Genomic DNA, 22798 nt, shown 5'->3' with positions numbered 1-22798 from the left:
CCGGCGTTTCGTCTTGTCTATGGCGCTATGCGTATCTCATCATAGACTTCGATCTCTATAGTGTGAAGCGCCGGCTCCTCCTTTAAGGGTGGCGGCCATTTTGGCCGGGTGGCAGTCGGAGCACATTGTCTCCGTGTCCACCTAAGAGCCACGGAGGCCTGGGGAGTTTTTTCATTCGTAGCCCCCACTTCTCGTTCTTCCCGCCTCTTAATTTTTTTCTGGTAAGTGGAGCTAGCGGATAGTGGTAGTTGGGCCCGGTCTGCTCCTCTTCTCCAATCATGTGGAGTTGGTTTGGTGGCTGTGGATAAGGCTGGCTGGGCCGCGGCTGTCCAGCTGCCTCGAGGCTTCTTTCCCATCGCGGTGAAAGAGAGGGAGCCCCCCGGGTGAGAAGGCCGAACAGTCCCTAATTTGTACCGCCGCGGTTCCACTGACACCCCTTCTTCGTCTCCGGGGAGCGTTTATTTCTTAGCCCTTAACATTTATATTTCGCTTTCTGAGGTGCTGAATGTAACGTGCTTGAATCGCTCCTTCAGCCCTTTATCCTCAACACAGTTGGGCAAGGAAAAAATGACGGCCCTAAAGTCTCTCAGTAAATTTAACAGATGAGTAGACTTAAATGTGGTCCTTCCCGATTCCAATCCGGCACTTTTTAACTGTGACACCCAGTGAGCCCCTTAATTCTTCTCTCTCGGTAAATTTAGGTCTTCTAAGTATATAGTCAATAGAGAGCATTTATTTTCGACAAAACTCTCTTCCAAGAACCGGCTTTATTCAAGATACTTTTAATCAGAAGGCTTTCCCTTTCAGCGGTGGCACCCTGGTTAGGAAATGTCCCTTTTCCACTTGGTCTGTTGACTCTTCTGATCCCTATGAAAACCTTTTGGTTGACCATTCAGATGGCTATTTTTATCTCTGCTTTTAGATATTTGTTTAAGCTTTGTATGTCTCCTGTAATGGAACCCATATTATATCAGTGAAGTAAAAGAAAAAGTATGGTTTTAATGCTATAAGAAAAGATGATCATGGCAAAATATTAACCTCATGTCTGTTCACCAGATAATTTGTAGCGTTCATATTAGAAATGTGATAAAACAGACAGCATAGTTGTCAGTGTTATTAGATAGCAGAGATAATTGGTGGTAGTATAATCCCTGGATATTTAAATAATTTTTCTTTCATCAGAAATGTTTATTAACTGAGCCAACATTATAAAACTGCTTTATGAGTCTTGTATTAAGCTAATCATCTGCAACAAGTGGATGTAAACTGTTGTATGTGAATGCTTCCCACATTTTCAGTAGTTTAATCATTATGAATGGAAAGAATGAACAGATAAAATTTTGGTTGTCTGGAGATATTGTCATTTGGGGTTAAGCAACATTCTGAATTCCAAAAACTGCTTTGGAATTTGGGTGCATCAGACATGAGCTACTTAAACACATTCAGGGCTTTTCTTTTCTTTTTTTGAGATTGTGCTACAGCTGCAAATAGTGGCCACATGAACCCATGAAAAGTTTATGTACCTTTATGCAGATACTCTGTAAGTGCTCTGAAACTCTGTTTTCCTTTCAAACACAAAGCACTGCTCAGTACTTTGCTTAATACTTTAGTACTTTTTGTGGATAATCAACAGTCCATTGATTATCCACAAAAAGTCCGTAAAAAAACTATCAGGAAAATTATTGTATTATAATAAAGTTCTATGTATGGTCTGATTAAAAGTTCAACTAGGCTATTAGAACCACATACACAGTTTGCATTTCGGTATACTTGATTGAATAGTACTAATTTGTTTTTGATTTAGACTTTTATATCAGATACATTTAAGTGCTGTTTGACCAACATATTTTTACAAAAAGTGGCCTATAAATTCAGCAAACAAGTAAATAAAGTTTTGAGTTTTATGTAATTCCAGTAGAAAATAATATATGTAGCTCAGGATTCAGCTGTGCAGTCCCTGTTGCTCTCGGTATCTTTGAAGACATTTCATTACCCAACAAGATAACATCAGTGCAACTAGGTTGCCAGGAGAATAACCTAGAGTGCATTGATGATGTTATCTCGTTAGATAATGAAATATCTACAAGCAAATAAATAGCCAAATTCAGAGTAACATCAAGATTCCAGAATTTTATGTTTTGCAAGTTTTACAAAAATCTTTATTTTAATTAAGTCCTATACTTGGAATGCAGCCATGAAATGGTGACTGTCTTTTTTCGTCGTCTTTTTGTGTTCACTTTTTCTATAAAAGTTAATACGACTACAGATCTCATTCCGAATCTGTCACATTTAGTGATAGAAGTATATGAGAAAGAAATGTGAATAAGTGGTACTTTTCAGCTTTAAGCACTCAGGACATAAGTCTAATGAAAGTTAAGCTTAAGAACTGAACTTTTCCAAAAAAAACATCCTCTCGTATCATAGTCCATATATTGCTTGTGTTGCTAATAAGGAATCAGATTTGTATCCTGAAGAGTTTGGTTTTAAATAGTTTACCATAAGAGGCACTGGCATGGAAGAAGGACTAAGACGGATTTTGGCTTTTCCCACAAAAATCAATGCAAGAGTGAGATGAAACACCTGCCCCCCCACCAAGCATGCTTGTTCTTTGACTTTACTTTATCATTGATATCTGCTGTTCTTCAGTGTTTCCTGGATATTTATTATTTGTTCTTCTATTCTAGAATCATCATTTTGGAATCCTTAGTTTGTGTATGTGCATAATCTGTAAATCCTTACTATGGCTGATAAACTAACAAGAATTGCTATTGTGAACCATGATAAATGTAAGCCAAAGAAATGTCGCCAGGAATGCAAAAAGAGTTGCCCTGTGGTTCGAATGGGTAAGAAATGGTTCACTTATATATAACTTCGTTTAAAAATGTAAAATCAGAACAGGAGAAAAACATTTAAAATCATATTTTTCAACTATAAAGTCATATTTGTAAATATCTGATGTGTATCCTAGTATGTTTACTGATTTTTATTTTAAAGTTAAGAAATATGTGCCTAAGATACTTAAATTCAGGATTGAGACCATTTACAAAATTTTATACTGCTCTGAATAATACATTCTTTTTAATTTTTTTATTTAGGAAAATTGTGCATAGAAGTAACATCACAATGCAAAATAGCATGGATTTCTGAAACGTTATGTATTGGTTGCGGTATTTGTATTAAGGTATGGATCATTAATAATTGAAAAATACCTCTATATCTTTCAAACAGGACAGTTCCAAGTATGGATGCTTTTCTTTAATTTTTTCCCCCATTGTTGGATAAGATGTCTTATTTTTTGTGCTGCTTCTTTGTTCCTCCCAGACGTTCAAAAGATGGTGAAAGGCTTACATTCTGCATAAATGTAACAGGTGATTTAAGAATTAGGAAAATTGATTGATTTGTCCTTGATTAAGTAGCTGTGGGTTAGGATTAAATAGTTGAGTACTTTTAATAAGCAGTCGTTGGCTTTCCAGAGAAATGAAGTTAAATGAAGAGCAGTTTTACTGCTGCGTTTTGGTTTTTTTTTACCAAAAAAAAATGGGCACGGAAGATCTTCATTTTCAAACCAAGCAGCTGTCTTTTTCTCACTCTATTCTTGGTGGTCCACTTTAAACTTCTTGTTTTTTAATGTTATAATAATGATAATACAAAATTAAATAACCATAAAATATCAGCTAGCCAGCCACCTTGGCTATTACTGGGAGATCACTCAAAAAGAAGTGGCTGGCAAACAGCATTGGCTGTGGTTTACTATGTCATAATTTATTTATTAAGTATAGGTATTCCTCAACATACGACCATAATTGAGCCCAAAATTACAGTTGCCAGTTGCGGTTGTTAAGCAGGTCACCACGTGACTGGACCTGATTTTATGATCGTTTTGTAGCGGTTAAGCAAATTCGATGGTTATTAAGTGAACTCATTTTACTCAATGGGCATCTTTTTGCTGCAAACCAGAAGTAAACACCTGAAACCAACAAAATATGTCAAAAATCATGCTCACAATGCTGAAAACTGTGGTAAAGGTGAACCAGTTACCAAGTGCTCAAAATACAGTAGTGACTATTGATGCTGCTGTCATAACTTCAAAATGGAGTCAAAAGTAGTTTTTGAGGACACATTGTAACTTTGAATGGTCGTTAAGCAACTGGTTATGAATCAAGAATAACATTTTTCATGTTAATAGTAAGTCATGTAAATGTAGCACGTGTTCACACAACTTGCCAAACAATGATTTATTGAATTGGCTGCTACTCACTGGCTTTATATATTGTATTTAGCCAATAAAACATGATTTATAAAACGATAAGGGCCTCAATGAGAAACAATAAAGCTTGGCACTATGTGTGGATCAGTTTGGGCTGAAAAGTGGGATTGGTATTTTATATAGAGTACTGCTTTTTGAAGAAGATGCATTGTAATTTTTTATTTTGTTATAGAATTTGAGCTTTTAATTCTTGCTTCTTTGCTCTCCTCAATTATGGTTGCTGTAATATCCAAATCATGACAATTACTTTATTTATTTATTTATTTTTATTTTATTTGCATTTATATCCCGCCCTTCTCCGAAGACTCAGGGCGGCTTATACTATGTTATATGTTATACACTATGTTATATGTTATACACTATATTATAACATTAAATTCTGCATATTTTTGGTATTCTGCTTTGAAAGTGAAAAATAAGCTTTCCATTCTACTTCTGCAAGCAACTTCAAGATAAATTTCATTTAATTTCTCCTTGTGGCCTATTATAGTCTTAAATTTATTTATTCAATTTCTATAGCCACCTATCTCAGTCTATTATAAAGTATAAAATTATATCTTCATTATTAATTGTTTAAAAAGAGAACCGGTAAAATGCTTTGCTCTATTGTAATCTTTTAAATGTATAAATTCATTTTATTTTACAGAAATGTCCTTTTGCAGCCTTGTCAATTGTTAACTTGCCTAGCAACCTGGAGAAAGAAACAACACACAGATATTGTGCCAATGCCTTCAAACTTCACAGGTCTGTCCCTACTACATTTCTTAAAAAATAATTGTGAATATGAAGTAATATAGATGTGTATTTTATTTGTGTCATTCTGTAAAATATGGAAAAATTGCTTTATAGCATAAGTACAACTTTAGGATAATTTATCAATATACTTATTAGATATCTACTTGGATTGAATTAATTAATTGGATGTTGCTGATTCCATGTAGTATTGTCACATTCCCAAGAATGGTGGTCCAGCTTTTGGAGCCAGTATACACATATTCTTTATATGAAAGAATTATTCCCTCTCTGTCAAAGAAATATTGTGAGAACAATTAAACCTAATTATTTTACAAGTTACCAGTTTTCATATTACAATCAGCAGAATTTTAACTACTTTGTGGCTACTACTGGCAAGTGGTTCAGCCTATTACAAAGGAAGTTGTTTGCTTTCTCTTGTAGGTTTAATGAAATCTTGTTATCAACAAATAGGGTCAGACTGCACTTCGTCACAACCCAGTATATTCAAACAGATTTAGATTGTAATGCTTATTAAACAATATTTTCAATAACACTCGTTTGCACAGCAAATGAAGTTTTGTTAAAACTTAATAATTCTCCGTTTCTTCTAGACTAGCATGAATCGTTATTTGAGCTTAACCTAAATGTTGTAACTTTCATTATAAATGCACATTTAGTTCTAAAGGCAATGGCACTGGAAAATAAAGGAATACATAATATCTTGTTTTTTATAATATTGTCTGCATTTTAATTACTTTATGAAGGTTGCCTATTCCTCGTCCTGGAGAAGTGCTGGGTTTGGTTGGAACAAATGGTATTGGAAAGTCAACTGCCTTGAAAATCTTAGCAGGAAAGCAGAAACCAAACCTTGGGAAATACGATGTATGTATAGCAAGTATATAATGATCTAATAATTGTTTTAAAGAATTGTAAAGGGCATTGGGAATGGCCTTGAAGGAGGAAGACCACTACAAAAGCAATAGATAAGCAGGGTTTGCCCATTTAAGAATCTAATTTGAGGAAATATCTCAGTGATGCCCCTCCTAGTTAACATTAAGATAAAGTGAGGAGGGAAAGAAGCAAATCCAAACCTGCAAGATTCTGTTGTTACAGCTTTACAATAAAAGTAGTATTGATCTACATGCCATTGGTTTCTTAGTCTGGGCTACCTTATAGGAATGACCATGATGCTCTTTTGAATGGGTAGTGGAGAGAAACTAGTAGAGCTTGAAAGTTTGCTGGTTAGCTTTCCCTTTAATTAAGATTCCTTTAATTATATTTGTTCTCCCAAGTCTTTGATCTTTATTAAATGCAGTTGGGCTTGACTTTTCAATTTTGTACATTATCAAATTGACTTTATATTTGATTTTTTTAAATATTCACTGTGTGATTTTGTGCTTTTATCATGTTAGTTTTATTATGACTTTAAATGGTTATATCATAATTTCATCCATGTATGATATCTAAAACATTGAATGTATTGAAATCTAACAAATACAAAATTGGAAAGCAACCATTTTTTCTTTTTAAAAAAGCATGTGCTTCATTGTGCCACAAATGTTTCCAATTTATTTTTGTCTTTTTCTTTCATGTTATTTCCAAATTGTTTTTGCAATTCTTTGCTACCATTTTATATCTTCCATTTGTTACCCTGCCTATGCAATTTAAAAGTAATTCTCGCTTAACAATTGTTCATTCAGCAACTCTTCAAAGTTACAGTGGTGCTGAATAAATGTTAGTTGGTTCCTCAAGGTTATGGCTGTTACAGCATCCCCACAGTCATACAATCAAAATTTGGGCATTGACAGTCCACTTGCATTTATGATTGCAGTATGTGCTTCAGCTCCCTCATCTGCCTATTTCCCCTGCTCCATGTCTGTCCTTTTGACAGTCTTGAACTGCACTGCCTACCCTGTCAGTCCCCACCATCCTAAACTGACTTTCCCCAGGTGCTAGCAGCTGACTTGGGCAGGGCAGGGCAACCAAAATGTCAGATATGGGAGTGGGGGAGATAAAAGAAGTTGAATTGGAGACAAGCATGGCAGGGCAGAAAAAGTGTGAGGGCCTCACCAAACTACCCTAACTGGAATTACTGGAACTGCCATTGCAAAGCAGTTGCAGCGATGAAATGTTTCATCCCATGACTGCGTTACTTAGTGACCAATTTTCCAGTGCGAGTTAGGCTCATTTAGCAAAGACTGCCTGTATATGACAACTTAATTTGTACATGCAGTCCTTGATTTGCAACAGCAATTGGAGCAAAATTTCCATTGCTACATGATGCCGTTGTAAAGCATGATCCCATCGCTTAGTGATGGCAATTCCTGTAGCCCCAAGTTAGTGGGGAAGCTGGCAGAAAGTGGCAAATCCCAAGTGCTTTGTAACTTCCTGCCCCAGAAGGTGCGTGAGGGCGTGAAGGAGACATGACAAGATTTGGCTTTGTAAGGATGGTGCAGGAGGCTCAGATAGTATGCAAGGGTGCAGAAATGGCAGAAACAGATGCACTGGGGCGTGCAAGAGGCCAGGGCAGCACAATTGCAGAGGCTGAAAGAGGATGCACAGGTGGAGGAGACCTCCTCTAGTACCTGGCAACCTTCCTTGTCTGCTTTCCCAATGACCTTCTGGGGAAGCCAGTAGGGAAGGTCGCAAATGGCAATCACATGACTATGGTGCATTACAATTGGTCATCAGTGCAAGCCAGTCACCAAATGCCCAGATCACTATTACATGATTGTGGGAGTGCTGTGATGGCCAAAACTTTGAGGATCAGTCACAACCACCACTTGTTCAGCACTGTTGAAATTTCAAACGGTCACTAAATGAATGATTGTACAGTAAGTCAAGGATTACATGTAGTTTGCTTGCATTGATAACATGCCTGTGTTGCATTCATGAAGTTAAAGTGGATGTTCAGACTTATATTTTAGCTAATGTTATTTCATATTTGCAAAATGAGATAAATCCTTGTTATTACTAGCATTTGTATCTATCTACAGAATTTAGAAACTCAATTTTCTGTAATATAATTTTTAAGTACTCTTATCTGCTTAGATATCATAATACATATCTTTAAGAAGTTAACTGTTAGGAATATATGACGATCTTTCTACCTGTGGTCTATATGCAAAAGATGGGCTGACTTATATGTCTTGTAGACTAATTCCTTCTGTATAATTGCTAAAGGTTGAGAAACAGCTAGTCACTTCTACGATCTAAAATATACCATTGGAGTGGCCAATTGCTAACACCTGTTTTATGGAACCTGCAATATTGATATGGAAGCTATTATCATTTTTTCAGAACATGAAGTACTGGTATATAATCAGAATAACCATCTGTGGTTTATTTTCTGAACCATGGCTTTATTCCCATAAGCATTTATTTAAATATTTTGTTTAGGACCCACCTGATTGGCAAGAAATCCTGACTTATTTTCGAGGGTCTGAGTTGCAGAACTATTTCACCAAAATTCTGGAAGATGATCTCAAGGCCATCATTAAACCTCAGTATGTGGACCAGATCCCAAAAGCTGCCAAAGTGAGTAAAAAGAGCATTGCATATCTGATATGCAATGCTCAACTTGGGGAAGAAAGGGCTAACTGATCAGTTATGGGAATGAGATAATTTTTCAAAGCTTCATGAAAGATTTAATCTCACTTGTGTTTGTAGCAGGCTTCAGTTTTGTATAGTTTCTCCTGTGGTTTAAAAAAACAACTTGGTTGTCTTATGACAGGGAACAGTGGGCTCAATATTGGACAGGAAGGATGAAACCGGTACCCAGACCATTGTATGTCAACAACTTGGTAGGTAATAGTTTCATCACAAATTATTTTGGGAATGTTTACATAATCATTTACTATTATTAAAATATATTTCTGTTTAAAATAAAGTGTTAATGAAATATTGTAGAATATGTTAAAATTTACATTTATTCTCATGTATTCAGTAAAATCCTGTCCAGCAACGAGAGAGCTAAACAAAATTAAATATGAAATAGGCTGAAAACAGGAAGACATAAACATTTGTGTTTACTAATTGGGTTGATTTCAGTGAGACCAAAACATGACTAAATCCAATTGAACTGAAATTATTTAAAATGATGAACTATACTAAAATAAATTTTATAAAGTATTTTTAATGGAGTCCAAAATGAAAGCATGAATTCTAAATAGAGACATGCTACAAAACAAACTTTTCCAGCAATCTTATACCACCCACACTATTAGTTTTACCAGGTAGACCACACAGGAAGCGTGACCAAGTAAGCTAATTCTGCTTTATTGTAAAGCTACATTAACAGAATCTTGCAAGTGTGAAAGTGCAATCCTGCTATCACCTTTACAACGTGAGTCATTTCTGAGCCTCCTGCTCCGCCCACTACGTAGCTGCAGACTGCTGTCTTATCTGACCCTTCCCTCGGCAACATTTCTTCACCCTGTCTCCCAAGGTCTTTCCGATATACTATTATACTTAACCTGCTTATATGTCTCCTCAAAGATTCTAATTTACAATGTAGTTTTCAGACAAAGAATATCTGTGCTTTTCGACTTGAATTAAAAAGTCATGTAGATATCCCATTTCCAATTATTGCTTTAAAGTATTAATGTCATAGTTTTGAATTGTACACAATAAGAGTATTGCAAAATCAGCATTAGATATCCTAAAAGTCTTGGTTGCCTTCAGCAAACTAGCATTTCACTCTTTACCAACTGAAGATTTTCAGCATGATTTTCAACACATTTCAGTGACATAAAGGTAGTCCTCATTTAGTAATAATTGGGCCTGAAAATTTAGTTGCTAAGTGAACCTGCAGGTGTGCTTATGATTTTATTTTAGCTCTCCTTTGTTTTACAGACCTGCAAAAGTTGTAAATGCAAGCATTGGTTGTAAAATTACGTTTTCATTACCGCCATAATTGCAAAAAAGGTGCTAAAAGAGGCAATCACTGAATGAGGATCACCTGTAGACCAGTCTGAACTGTTTGTGTGAAATTATGTCAATGTCTACTTAAGTTGGAAAACAACTGTTGGTCAAAGTTTCCATTTGTTTATTTAGAACCAATCTTTAGTTCAGTCTTCAGACTGAACTACAACTGCTCCTTATAGCTCTATCGAGATGAATTAACTGTTTTTTGTCTATCTTTCGTTTACTAACTCATATCCAACCATTCTAAATTTCTAGGAACCACAAATCTTCTATATCTCTAAATGCAAATTACATTAAAATATCCAATTAAAATATCTCATATTCCATGAAATTGAGGTTTGAAGGAGACTTTCTGGAATTGTGGGATATAAACCAAGAAAAATAGTGCTTTTTTTATCAACAAGAATTGCTATTTAGGATTTTTTTCTATGTTAAAAAAATGCAATGGACCTAACCAAGGATCATTTCTAGTACCTTCCTTGAAGGGAATAGTGAAGCACTTACATATATGGGAAATTTTGTAGATATGAACAACAGTTATTTTAGGGCATTTCATATAAATTAATATTTTTAAATTGTCATCTTCATATTTAGCACATGGTGATACATATTTTGCTATTTTAAAAAACTACTTTTATAGATTTATCTCATCTAAGAGAACGAAATGTTGAAGATCTATCTGGAGGAGAACTTCAGAGATTTGCTTGTGCTGTTGTTTGCATTCAGAAAGCTGATATGTACGTATTTTCAATCAAATATTTTGGTAATATTACTCTTATTAGAATATTTTCATTATTGTTAGAATGAATAGCTATGTTCTGTGATTATGATATTAATTTAATAAGAGTTATTGTAGCTTCTTCAATGTTGCTGGTATACAGATAGTCTCAGTTAAAGACCACTCATTCAGGAACCATTTGAAGTTACAATTGTACTTTATTATTTATTTAGCATATGATGAGAATTATGACAGAAGAGAAGTAAACATACAACTGCACTGAATGAGTGGTACTTGCAACTGGTCCTTGATGGTCTAACAATTCCAGCACCCTTACAGTCATGTTAGTATAATCTAAGTAATTGGCAACTGGCTCAGACGTGACTACGTTTTTAGTGCCTTATGGTCGTTGATCATCATTTTCAACTTTCTCTGCCAGCTTTACACAAGCAAAGTCAATTGAGAAGCTGGTAGGCAAGCTGCCTCTTTTTATCCTGAGGAGCTCCACTATGGAGTACAAAAATCCCAGGATCTTGTACTTCATAGCATACACTTGGGCTGCAACACTCCCTCTCCCATGCAACCACACTCATAGTCATTTTGCTGAAAATGAATTGATGATTTTGGGATTTATAGCTTTAAAAGGTTTGTTTATGGGAAGAAGGAAACCCAATATATAATTTGGGAGTGTGGAAATATTAATCATCATGTTTTCAACTGCTACAAAAGATATTGGAATTCACTTCTTTAGATATCTTTGTTTTTCTCTCTTCTTTTGCAGTCCGTCACTTTTTCATTTTTCTTTTTTCTACTTTTCCTTTTTATGTTTCTGTAGGATTTTTTTAATTGCAGGTGAAAAAAAATTAGAAAAAATTGTATTTTTTTTTTTAAAAAAACCCCAGTTCCAAGAGAATAATAGTGAGAGAGGGATATATACTGTCTCCTGATTTTCAAAGGAACCAACCATTTTAAGAATCAAAATATTAAATTAAGATTGGTCTAATCCATCAGAGTTGTTATGCTTTAAAATTTGTAACTGGTCAAGCCTATACACATGCTCAGAACACCTTTGACTGAATTGTGTGGAGTATTTTTGTCCTGTCTGCTGTTTACATTGTACCTCACCATACTCAGATCTCTCTTGGTTGACATCCTTTTATTGCTTACTGGGATTAATGGTGTCCTTTTTCAGGGAAAAATGTTTTTTTAAACACTGATGAAAGCCTGTCTTCTTTTTTTGGGGAGGTAGCTTCATGTTTGATGAACCTTCCAGCTACCTGGATGTTAAGCAGCGTCTGAAGGCTGCTGTTACTATTCGATCTCTAATAAATCCAGACAGGTAAGACATTTCTAAATGGACTCCTAAAATGATGTGAGTTGCATGCTTTTTTTTTAAAAAAAAAATCCTTTTCAAATAAAACTCCTTGAACTATTTTTGCTACTTTTTTGTTTTTGTTTTTTTGAAATTATCTGAATTTTTAACTCTTACCTCGATGAGTATTGTTTCTTTCTTTTTACAAAGAAAAAGAAGTAAAGAATTCTCAAACTGATGTTTGTAAAATGAGATTGCTAAAACCCTGTCGGATAGAAAATGATATTCACATGTTTGTTTTGCACGAGTAAAATATTGTACCTTGCTGTTAATGTTTACTGAAACATGAAGAAAAGCTTAATTGAAATCTCTGAACTTTTGGTTCTTTACCTTTTTATGTTCTAGATATATTATTGTTGTAGAGCATGACCTGAGTGTCTTAGATTATCTCTCCGATTTTATCTGCTGCTTGTACGGTGTGCCAAGTGCTTATGGTGTCGTCACAATGCCTTTCAGTGTAAGAGAAGGTAATTGTTATTCAGACTATTTCTTTCATCTGTCCTGGATATTTATACAAAAACCCTGATGCAGTAAATACATTGACATCTATACTTAAAACATATAAGCAGTATATGCCTAAATCCTAAGAAGTGTGTTCTTTAAATGAAAGATAAAATAGTTCTCATACATACTGTAAAATAGTTCTCACACATACTATCAGCCTGCTGCTTTGGAATTCTTCTAGCTGAATTGAGAACACAGGTTTGGAAAAAACCCGATATAGTAATTAGATCAATTATGAAAATCAATTATTGTCTCTTGCCCTTACCATGCATATGATATGGTACTATAATTGTCTAGTTCAATTTTTCCTTTCTTCATTGTTTCAGTAAAATGTTATATGAAATGAGGACTTCAAAATGAAGAGCTTGCTGCACCATGTTGAAAATATCCCAAAAGAGGGATAAAATGCTCTTATGATAGCTTTTGCCCTATCTTTATGTATCCAAATATTTGCTGTTTACCTATAAAAACCTTGTATTACTAGATCATCTCATTTCCAAAACAGCAGAACTTTTATGTATACAGGTAATCCTCGACTTACAACAATTCATTTAGTGATCATTCAAAGTTACAATGGCATTGGAAAAAAAGACGACCATTTTTCACACTTAGGACTGTTGCAGTATCCCCATGGTCATGAGATCAAAATTCAGATTCTTAGCAATTATTTCATATTTATGACGGTTGCAGAGTCCCAGGGTCATGTGATCACCTTTTGTGACCTGACAAGAAAAGTCATTGGGAAAGCCATTTGGGGGGCATTTTTTAAATCTATTGTGACAATTTCACAATATTAACTAAAGCTTCTTTTCTTACAGGCATAAATATTTTCTTAGATGGTTATGTCCCAACAGAAAACTTAAGGTTTCGAGATGCATCGTTAGTTTTTAAAGTGGCAGAGACAGCTAATGAAGAAGAAGTTAAAAAGATGTGTATGTATAAATATCCTGGAATGAAAAAAAAGATGGGAGAGTTTGAGCTGTCTATTGTAGCTGGAGAATTTACTGATTCTGAGATAATGGTGATGTTAGGAGAAAATGGTGAGTTTCAGTTAAACGAAAATAAATGTCTGAATTTTCATGAGAGAGACCTGCATGCTTCTGATCTTATTTAAATTATATTTAGTGTTGTGTAGTACTTCCAGCACCTCTTTAAAGTTATTATTTCCTTACTGTTGAGAGATGTGTAATAGAACCATCTGTAAAGTAGACCACTTGAAGAATAGACATCTAGATTGCTTCAATTGGACTCTGACTGGACAATTCCTGTCAAGGTGATTGAAGCAAAATCTTAAAAGGTTACCTGAGGTGACTTTGATCATATGGCTCCTGAAGAATTTGGCACAGTCTGTATGATTGCTAACCAAGATACCTTTTTAATAGATTCATGCCCCTCTGGCTGGTGACGACCACCCCTGGGATGATGTGGCTGGAATCTATACAGTAGTGTCTGCTTTAATGGAGTAGCTGGAGGTTCTACCTACCGTGAAGAAGGCAATAGTATACCCTCTCCTCAGGAAGCTGTCACTGGATCCCACAGTCCAGTTGTTGTCCAGTTCTAGCTTCCTAGTTTTGTACTGAGACAGAACTGTTGGTTTTGTTTGTTGATGATTTCTGGAGGAGCTGGGATGAAGGTAGTGAGAGTTGTTTCTTCTTGATTATTCAGTGGTTTTCAATACCATTGTCCACGGTTTCCTTCAGGATTCTTTTAGGGATTAGGAGTGATGGGCTTGTGTCATGGTAATTGTTTCTCCATGATCAGTCCAGTCAGTGTGGACAGTGAGGCAGAAATCGAGTTTGAGGCATCTGATATATGAGATGCTTCAAGGTGTGATACTCTCATCCCTTATGTTTTAGCATATGTATGAGTAAGTGGATAGGATTCTATCAATTCAGGACTGTGTATCTACTCTCTGAAGAGAGTGCAATTCTGGAGAGGGAGCAGCAGACTATAACAGACTATATGTGCTTTGTTTTTAAGATGGACATTATCAACACTACTGCTTTTTAAATAAGATTTTTCTATTTTTTAGGAACTGGAAAAACAACATTCATTCGGATGCTTGCAGGGCGACTTACTCCAGATGATAAAAGTAATGTTTATTTATTGATTCAGCATAACATTTAAAAATAATTTTCCATAACTTAGATTACATGTAGTATATCTCTTACAGGTGAAGTACCTGTTTTAAATGTTAGCTATAAGCCACAGAAGATTAGTCCAAAATCTACCGTAAGTGCTGCTTCATTATTATTATTATTATTTTGGTTTATTGTGCTATCCATTAATCAGAGGTACCATGTTTTCCTAAAAATAAGACCGGATCTTATATTAATTTTTGCTCCGAAGGATGCATTAGGGCTTATTTTTAGGTTCTGTCCTCCTGCATGTGCAACGGAGCTAGAGGATGAGGTTGGATGTTGGGGGCCGAGTACGCAGGGGTTGCAGTGTGGCACCAGCAACAAGGAGGCATGCGATCTGGACATGTCGTGTTGGATGTCTGCCCCTTCACGGCTGCGGGCAAATACAGACAATGGGACATAGTCAGCGGGCGGCCACACAATACATCTGGTGGGTTGAATTGTGCCTCCCCCCCGCACCGCTGCCTCCACCTGCTGTTTGGAGGACCAGTCCAGCGGTTGCAGCACTCTGACTCATCTGTGCTGTGAGGCTGTGCAGCCTCAGAGGGCGTCGGCCAGGGGGGCGGCTTTCCAAGCAGCATGCAGAGGCACGGGGGAAGAAACATGATCCGGCCCACCAGACACATCATGTGGCTGACCACCCAATCCATCCTGTCTTTGCTTGCCTATGGCTGCGATGGGGCAGGCAGCCACGCGGCACATAAAGCGGGCTGGATCACGTGCCTCCCCTGCCTCTGCCTCTGCTTGCTGCTAGGTTGCTGCCGTGAGGTGAGGCCCTGCCATCCAACCTAGTCCTCCAGCTCCGCTGGACATGCAAGACGAGCCGCCCACTGCCCCACCCACAACAGCCCTGGCAAATGGGAAGGGCGGGGAGCCCCCATCCCAAGAGGCAGCCGGGACTCCAGCCAGGCCCCCACAGGCACCCCCAATGCAAGCGTTGTCATGCTAGTCACACCCAGCTTAACTGGGGCTTATTTTGGGGATAGGGCTTATATTATGAGCATCCTGAAAAATCATACTAGGGCTTATTTTTCTGCTTGAGTCTTAGTTTCGTGGAAACATGATAGTAGATATTTGATATGGGAGTAGATATATGCACAAGTTTATGTCAATGGATGGAACATTTTAGAAAAGCTAGATCACATTCCAAGTACCATGAATCTTTTAATATTCTGGAACACTGACTTTTAAAAAACGTTTGCATCACTGGAGAAATGAACCGGTCAGCATGGTCAGGAGCTAACATGGAATGTTCCTGAGTACAACCGTAGGAATATTTTCACTTACATAGCTTGGGTTCTACCATATAACCTGCCAATCTTTGGTGGAACTCCTGGAAATGACTTCATATATGTTTGGGGTTTTAGTTTGTTTTTAGTACTTTGAAGGTAAGAATAGGGGTTTATTTGAAACCCAAAAGAACTAAAGTCCTGTCTTTAGTTCAGAATTTTTGATAGCCAAAATGGCTGGCATTCCATATTTTTGAGATGACTTAGCTATTTTATGATGGATGAAGACTAGAGATAGTTTGCCTCCTGCTCCTATTCTGTCTGATAGTCACTAATTAGGTGTTAGATGGTTATGGACTGTGCACCTAATTCTAAATATGATTTAATTTGAATAGGGAAGCGTTCGTCAGCTACTTCATGAGAAGATCAGAGATGCTTACACACACCCACAGTTTGTGACTGATGTAATGAAGCCTTTGCAGATTGAAAATATCATTGATCAAGAGGTATTATTCTTGTGTTATTATGATTAGTTTATGTAAAACTTCCCTAATTTACCAGCTAAACTTTTAAAAACGTGATTCTGCATTAGGTGCAAACTTTATCTGGTGGTGAGTTGCAGAGAGTTGCTCTTGCTCTTTGTCTCGGAAAGCCTGCTGATGTCTACCTAATTGATGAACCTTCCGCCTACCTGGACTCAGAGCAACGTCTGATGGCTGCTAGAGTTATCAAACGGTAAGCTGGCACTATTGGGCAGGGGGGGGGGAAGACATGTGACAACTATCATAGGCAGAGAGAAATACCTAGTTTCTGAAGGCGATTGTAATTTATGAAAAATCTGATTGCAAAAAATAAATTCTTCTATTTCAGTTTCATTCTTCACGCTAAAAAAACTGCTTTTGTGGTAGAGCATGACTTTATAATGGCCACCTATCTAGCAGATCGTGTCATTGTCTTCGATGGAATACCATCCAAGTGCACAGTGGCAAACAGGTAAGCAGGATGGATAGGAAAAAAGTGAACTACTTATGCTATAATGAATTATTTCTGCATTCTTGTCTTACTCACATTTTTCAACCAAGCCATTTTGTATTTTACACCCCAAAAAAAGCTCTAGCGTATGGGCAATACACATCAAATAAAAAAATAAAAAAATAAAAGTAGAAGTAAGTAAAATTAATATTGACAGCTCCAAAAGCAATAAACACTTGTGATATATTTTCTGTATATTATATCAGAGATGACTTTGCAGTTGAGCACTAGTTCAGAATAATGAAGATTAAGGTAATTAGAATTGAACCAATTTGGTAAGGCATCAGGCAAGAAGCTAGGAAACTGAGTTCTAGTCCCACTTTAGGCACAAAGACCCCTTTTAGGCAGTCAGTCTCTTAGCCCCAGGAAGCAGGCAGTGGTAAATCACTTTTGAAATTTTGCCAAGAAAATTTGTACACTCAGTCACCAAGAATCAGTGCTGACTCTACTGCATGTGTGGGCATACACATACAATGCATATTTAATTAAAAATCTTATTTAGTGATAATGTCTTGCAAAAGTATCCTAGAATGTAAAGGACAATAAAGGGAACAGAGGAATATTGAAAGTATACAGATATGGAATACTAGAATGTGATATGAAAATTAACTATATTCATTGTAAAGTCAACAAAAGGCTGACATCGATGGAGACAAATGAAAGTAAAGAACTACATTTTTCTATAGTTTTATGGCTATGAAATTAACACATTCTGATTTCAGTGATTCTACGCATGGATTGGATATTTTTTATGGATTAACTCTCTTATAGTTTACATAAAAGCTATTTAGAAAGAGTTAGAAGGGGATAAACTAATACCATGTTTCCCCGAAAATAAGACAGGGTCTTTTGACACACACACCCCCCCCCAATAAGGGCTTGGCCTTATCGGGGGTCTTACTATTTTGGGGATGCAGGAGGTGGCAAGCATGGGACTGGATGTATCGTTGCCTCCCCTCCCTATTCTTCAAGCCAGCCAAGCAGCCCCACACGTCCCACCCCACCCCAATAGCAACAGCTGCTTCCCTTCCCCACTGTCTCTTTATTGAAAGAGGTGGCAGGTGGGGCGGGGGAGAAGCAAGGCACATGGAGCAAGATGTGGCTCCCCTTGCCGTCTCTTCTCCCCCCCTTGCCAGGCATGACAGGGCTCCTGCCCCTCACTTAGTCACCCGCCCCCTTTAGGGATGCAATTTGGGAGTAGCAGGTAGGGCAGGTGAGAAGCAGGATGCACTTCTTACCTTTCCAGCTCCGTCGTGTTCCTCGCTGTTATGTCCAGGGAAACACACTATAAAAGAAAACCTCGCGAGTTCAATCAAACTTCTCAAGCTCATGAGGTTTATACTTCCAGAAGTTGGCAAATGGGCCATTTTCGGAGCGGGGTGGGGAAAGGCCATTTTCACCCTCCCTGGGTTGCTAGAAAGGCTCTGGAGCCTGGGGAAAGCAAAAAAGGAGTCTTCCGGTCCCACTAGAAGTTGGCAAATGGGCCATTTCTGGCCTCCAGAGGGCCTTGGGGGGAGGGAGGAGGCCGTTTTCACCATCTCCGGGTTCCTAAAAGCTCTGGAACCTGGGGAGAGCAAAAAACAAGCCTTCTGGTCCCACCGGAAGTTGGCAAATGGGCTGTTTCGGGCCTCTGGGGGTGTGTGGGAAGAAAGGCTCTGGAGCCTGGGGAGAGAGAAACGGGCCCACCGGACCGTCATGTGCCAGGAGTGTGGGGAGCGGGAGGGGTCGCATGCATGGGGCAGGGCGCATAGAATTATGGGTGTGTGCATGCATGCACTACGCCCACGCGACACAAACACCCCACCCCACTGCCCTGAGGCATCCCATGTTCTGCATAATGACTCACATGTTCATTTAACAATTGCATCCAGGAGACCAGGATCGTTGTGAGGTGATCATGTGTGCCATTCAGTTAACAGCTTTCACAACTTCCTATCAAAGTGGGTAGGTTCCATTATAGGTCTGAATCAAGGACTCTTGGTAGTGAAGTCAGAACTATGTCCATCTTCTAATTGTAGTTGCAGTAGGTAGAATTTCACAATGTCTTTAGCATGACACTGGCTGAACTCTATGTTGAAATGACATTAGTTTAGATTGAGGTCAATCTAGGGATGTGCTGCTCATAAGAAAGATTGTCAGGTCTGATATGAGGGATACTCAAGAGGATGTATCTGTGTGGATCTGAAGAAAGGCATTGAAAAGTCCCAAAAGTGCTTTTTCAAGAGGCAAGTGGACTTTGTTTTTCCTTGGAGACGTTTTGTTTTTCGTCCAAGAAGCTTTTTCTTCAAGGGAAAATAAAGTCCAGTTGCCTCTTGAAAAAGCACTTTTGGGACAACCATGACCTGGATGACTGAGAATCTCCATAGACATTCTTTAAAAGGGATGTTAAATATTTTGTCCATTAGATAAGGTAGACATTCAGATAAGGTGAACACTTTGACAAAGGTGTCAAAGAATTTTAGGAATGCTATTACAGGTATTTGAGTGATTGTATTAGATGGATATTTGGCTGCCATTGTGTACATTAGAGTGAAGTGCTCGCAGCTTGATCTCAACCATGGTTTTCTATGGTTCCATCATAAACTGCGTAGGAGGAGAATTGATAGTAAGCCAGATCAGCAGCTATTTGCCTCTCTCAAAAGGAGAATTTGTCTAGCATAAACTGAGCTAAAGTTGTCTCAGAGTTGTTTTAATTTATGTTCAGTTAGCAGATTCTCATTTCCTAACAGCAGGAAAAGAAATACAGTTGCCTTTGATGGAAGAGCACAGAGCATATTTCTTAGTAATTTAGACTAAATGGATTTAACGCAGATGTATCTTTATAAGGACAGAGCTGAGCATCACACTTAAGTAATTTGTTGCTGGGAAACAGATGTAGCCTTTGCAGTTTGCAAATTAAACTGTTACATTGTTTGGGCATGTTTATGCACAAATTGGAAGGAGGCTGATTTGGTATTTCCACAAAGTGGAAGAGGCTGGCTAGATGTTGAAAGGGCTTTCATGTCAGTACTTGCACTAATCGGAACTATGGAAAAAACATTTCCCACTCCTTTCTTTCAAGGTTTGGGAGGTAGTTATTTTCTAATCTTTGTGTAAGAAATATCTGGATTCTATTACATTTCACAGGCCTCTCCATCAGCTCTGCAGTTGATTTCATATCTTTGCACTTGGACCATTTTTTTAATTTTTGCCTCCAGTTGTGGCAATTAAGGAAGGGGAGGGTTGCTTCCTATATTATGTCTAGGGACAGGAAAGATCTCCAAAGACCCTTTTAGGCTGGAAAAGCTCTACAGGTACATTTGGAAGCTGTATAAAATCACTTAAAACAGAACTTTACAAGCCTAAGCAAAATTGGGCTGGCTGCCTGGCTGGTTATGTGTGCAAGTATCCTTTTCTTACCTCCTTTTTCCCTTTAGTTCATATCTAAGGTATGCATTGCCCCTAAAGAGTTGCCAGCATACCATGTTTCCCCAAAAATAAGACCCTGTTTTATATTTTTTTGAACCCCGAAATAAGCGCTTGGCCTTATTGCCATGCGCTCAAAAGCCCAATTGCGCTTATTATCAGGGGATATCTTATTTTGGGGAAAACAGGGTAGATTTCTGACTGACTATAGCAAAATGCCTAATCAATTATGTGTGCTTTATTGTACATAAATGTTATTTAATATAAGTGAAAAACTAGACGGATTTCATTTAATTAGAAAAGTTATTGTCTAAAATGTAATAATAGTTGCCAATCTTCTTTACAGTCCTCAAACTCTTCTGGCTGGTATGAATAAGTTTTTGTCTCAATTGGAAATTACTTTCAGAAGAGATCCAAACAACTATAGGCCAAGAATAAACAAAGTCAATTCAATCAAGGTAGGAATAGCCATGAGAAATTTTATTTTTCTCATACATATACTTATCACATCTGCAAAATGTTGGGTGATGGTTATGGAGGGGTTTTCTGTAGTTATGAGTGTTAAGTAAGCTCATTAATAGTGTTTTTCTCTCCGCAGGACGTGGAACAGAAGAAAAGTGGAAATTACTTTTTCTTGGATGATTAATTGAAAAATAGTTCATTGATTTAGAACAGTGAAAACTTTTGTTACATAAAATACAATCAGGTTTTAAAATATAATGCTCATTCCAGTTGTTAAAAAGAGTAAAAATGATACTCTTTATGTAACATTTACTGCCTAAAAGCAGTGTTAAGAGTACCAATTTTTGTGCCTGATATGGCCATCTTTTGGATGTAATACTTCAAAGCAAATACAGCTGATGTCATAGAAAGAGACTGTTTTTCACTGTGGACTTTGGTTCAAATATAACTTATTAACATACCAAATGCTGGCATGTTTCCAATTTTACGTTTTTTAGCTGTTTTCTGTACAGGGTGGTCATCATACAAATTACTATCATAAAACCTCTGCAAAATGAGAGGTACCTAAATAAATGCCCATCTAAATCTACAGTGGTTGTTTTGAATGTTAATGGCTCCATTATGGTTAAAATATATATAAAGTTTTGAGGAGCAAGAGTACTGATGAGTTCCTACTCTATTTCTGCTACCCGATTGATTGTAGTAGGATACTGGGGTGAGTAAAAACTCTGCTATAAACAACATATCTAATGCAATTTCATTAGCCATTCGTTTCATATTTTCACCTATCGGCAGATATAGCTTCTAGTGATGATTTTTGTGTTCCATATTTTGGAATTCTAGTATATTTGATTCATAATCAGACTGAAAATGCATGTAATGGCTTGGAAATTTTTTAGAAACCCAAGATTGTAAGGCCTAGTGATTTAAAAAACATTTGAATTAATATCTTATACTAGAGTATTTTACAAATCCTCTAATGTGTACCTTCACTCGATTAGATTTGGAGTTGGATATTCTTATAAAACCCTAAAAGCTTTACAGAAAAGACAGAATTGTGTACAGGTAGCAATCCTCACTTAACAATCACTTATTCATCAAATGTTCAAACTTACAATGGCATTGAAGAGGTGGTATCCATTGCAGGGTTCCTATAGTCACATGATCGTGATCTGGACACTTGGTGACCAACTCGCAATTACATCACAGCATCCTATGGTCACAGTACTATTTGCGAGCTTCACTGCCAACTCCTGACAAGCAAAATCAGTTGGAAAGCCAGCAGAAAGCCAAAAATGATGACCATATAATGCCACGCTAAACATCATAGGATTTGCTTAATGACAACCAGGAATTGTCACTATGCAGTACATCATGAGACATTGTGTTTTAGTGTGGCTTACTGAGAAATTCCAGTTACTGACAATAAGCAAGAATTAATTGTACTTGCTTAGTTTAGAAATAGCTTTACTTCCATGGGATCAATTCTTTGAATCGGCTAGGTCCACAGTTTATTTCTCAGCTTTTAAGTAATGTAATAGTTCAAGTACTGCTGTTTTAGGGGCCCTGTTTTGCTCGTTTTCTGTTGAGAAACTTTTTAGTTTGCCATCATGAATAGGAGCAATAGTTAAGTCAGATAATTTACTTGCAGGTACCATTTTTTTATTGGAGGAAAAGTCATGATTGGTCTGCACAAAGACGTCTTTGTAAATAAAACATTATACAAAGCTCCTTTTCTACAATTCAGTTGTAAATTTCATATTCCTATCAGTTTCATGTTGGCCATTTGTTTTGTGAATAGAACTTAAATCATATCAATAAAGCAAATACAAATGTACGATACAAAGAAAATAGGACATGTTCATAATAAGCCATCACATCTACAGACTGGTCTAAATATTCCATCCTCTTCAAAATAGCCTTTGATATAAAGAATGTAGTTGTATTAGTGATGTGCAGGTTCATTCCCTGCAAAAAGAGTTTCTCCTACGTGTCCCATGTATTTTT

At 37.1% G+C, this 22798-nt stretch overlaps 1 protein-coding gene and 1 long non-coding RNA gene across 2 annotated transcripts; one reads left to right on the top strand and one right to left on the bottom strand.

Annotated features, from left to right (window-relative positions):
• The first annotated feature begins 69 nt into the window (after positions 1 to 69).
• On the top strand, positions 70 to 21380 carry ABCE1 (ATP binding cassette subfamily E member 1). The gene is made up of 18 exons (XM_058193556.1): positions 70 to 221; positions 2685 to 2843; positions 3096 to 3181; positions 4914 to 5011; positions 5767 to 5884; positions 8402 to 8539; positions 8736 to 8805; positions 10569 to 10665; positions 11896 to 11985; positions 12364 to 12485; positions 13341 to 13562; positions 14555 to 14614; positions 14696 to 14754; positions 16288 to 16398; positions 16485 to 16627; positions 16763 to 16885; positions 20676 to 20787; positions 20928 to 21380. The coding sequence occupies exons 2-18, from the start codon at positions 2741 to 2743 to the stop codon at positions 20973 to 20975; spliced, it is 1800 nt and encodes a 599-aa protein (XP_058049539.1). The 5' UTR covers positions 70 to 221; positions 2685 to 2740; the 3' UTR covers positions 20976 to 21380.
• Positions 3172 to 20665, bottom strand: LOC131203398 (uncharacterized). The gene is made up of 3 exons (XR_009156358.1): positions 18771 to 20665; positions 18163 to 18209; positions 3172 to 3351 (listed from the first exon to the last, which is right to left on the bottom strand). It is a non-coding gene; the product is annotated as an uncharacterized LOC131203398 (long non-coding RNA).
• Positions 21381 to 22798: the final 1418 nt, after the last annotated feature.

This window comes from Ahaetulla prasina, chromosome 8, assembly GCF_028640845.1.
Source record: "Ahaetulla prasina isolate Xishuangbanna chromosome 8, ASM2864084v1, whole genome shotgun sequence".
In the NCBI taxonomy this organism is placed as follows: domain Eukaryota; kingdom Metazoa; phylum Chordata; class Lepidosauria; order Squamata; family Colubridae; genus Ahaetulla; species Ahaetulla prasina.
This window is presented reverse-complemented; position numbering and strand designations above follow the sequence as displayed.

Excerpts from the sequence above, each read along its gene's own strand:
- ABCE1 (XM_058193556.1), top strand. The coding sequence starts at position 2,741 with ATGGCTGATAAACTAACAAGAATTGCTATTGTGAACCATGATAAATGT. Across the intron at positions 14,755-16,287 it reads AGATTAGTCCAAAATCTACC|GGAAGCGTTCGTCAGCTACT; the intron begins GTAAGTGCTGCT and ends TAATTTGAATAG. Across the intron at positions 16,628-16,762 it reads GCTGCTAGAGTTATCAAACG|TTTCATTCTTCACGCTAAAA; the intron begins GTAAGCTGGCAC and ends CTTCTATTTCAG.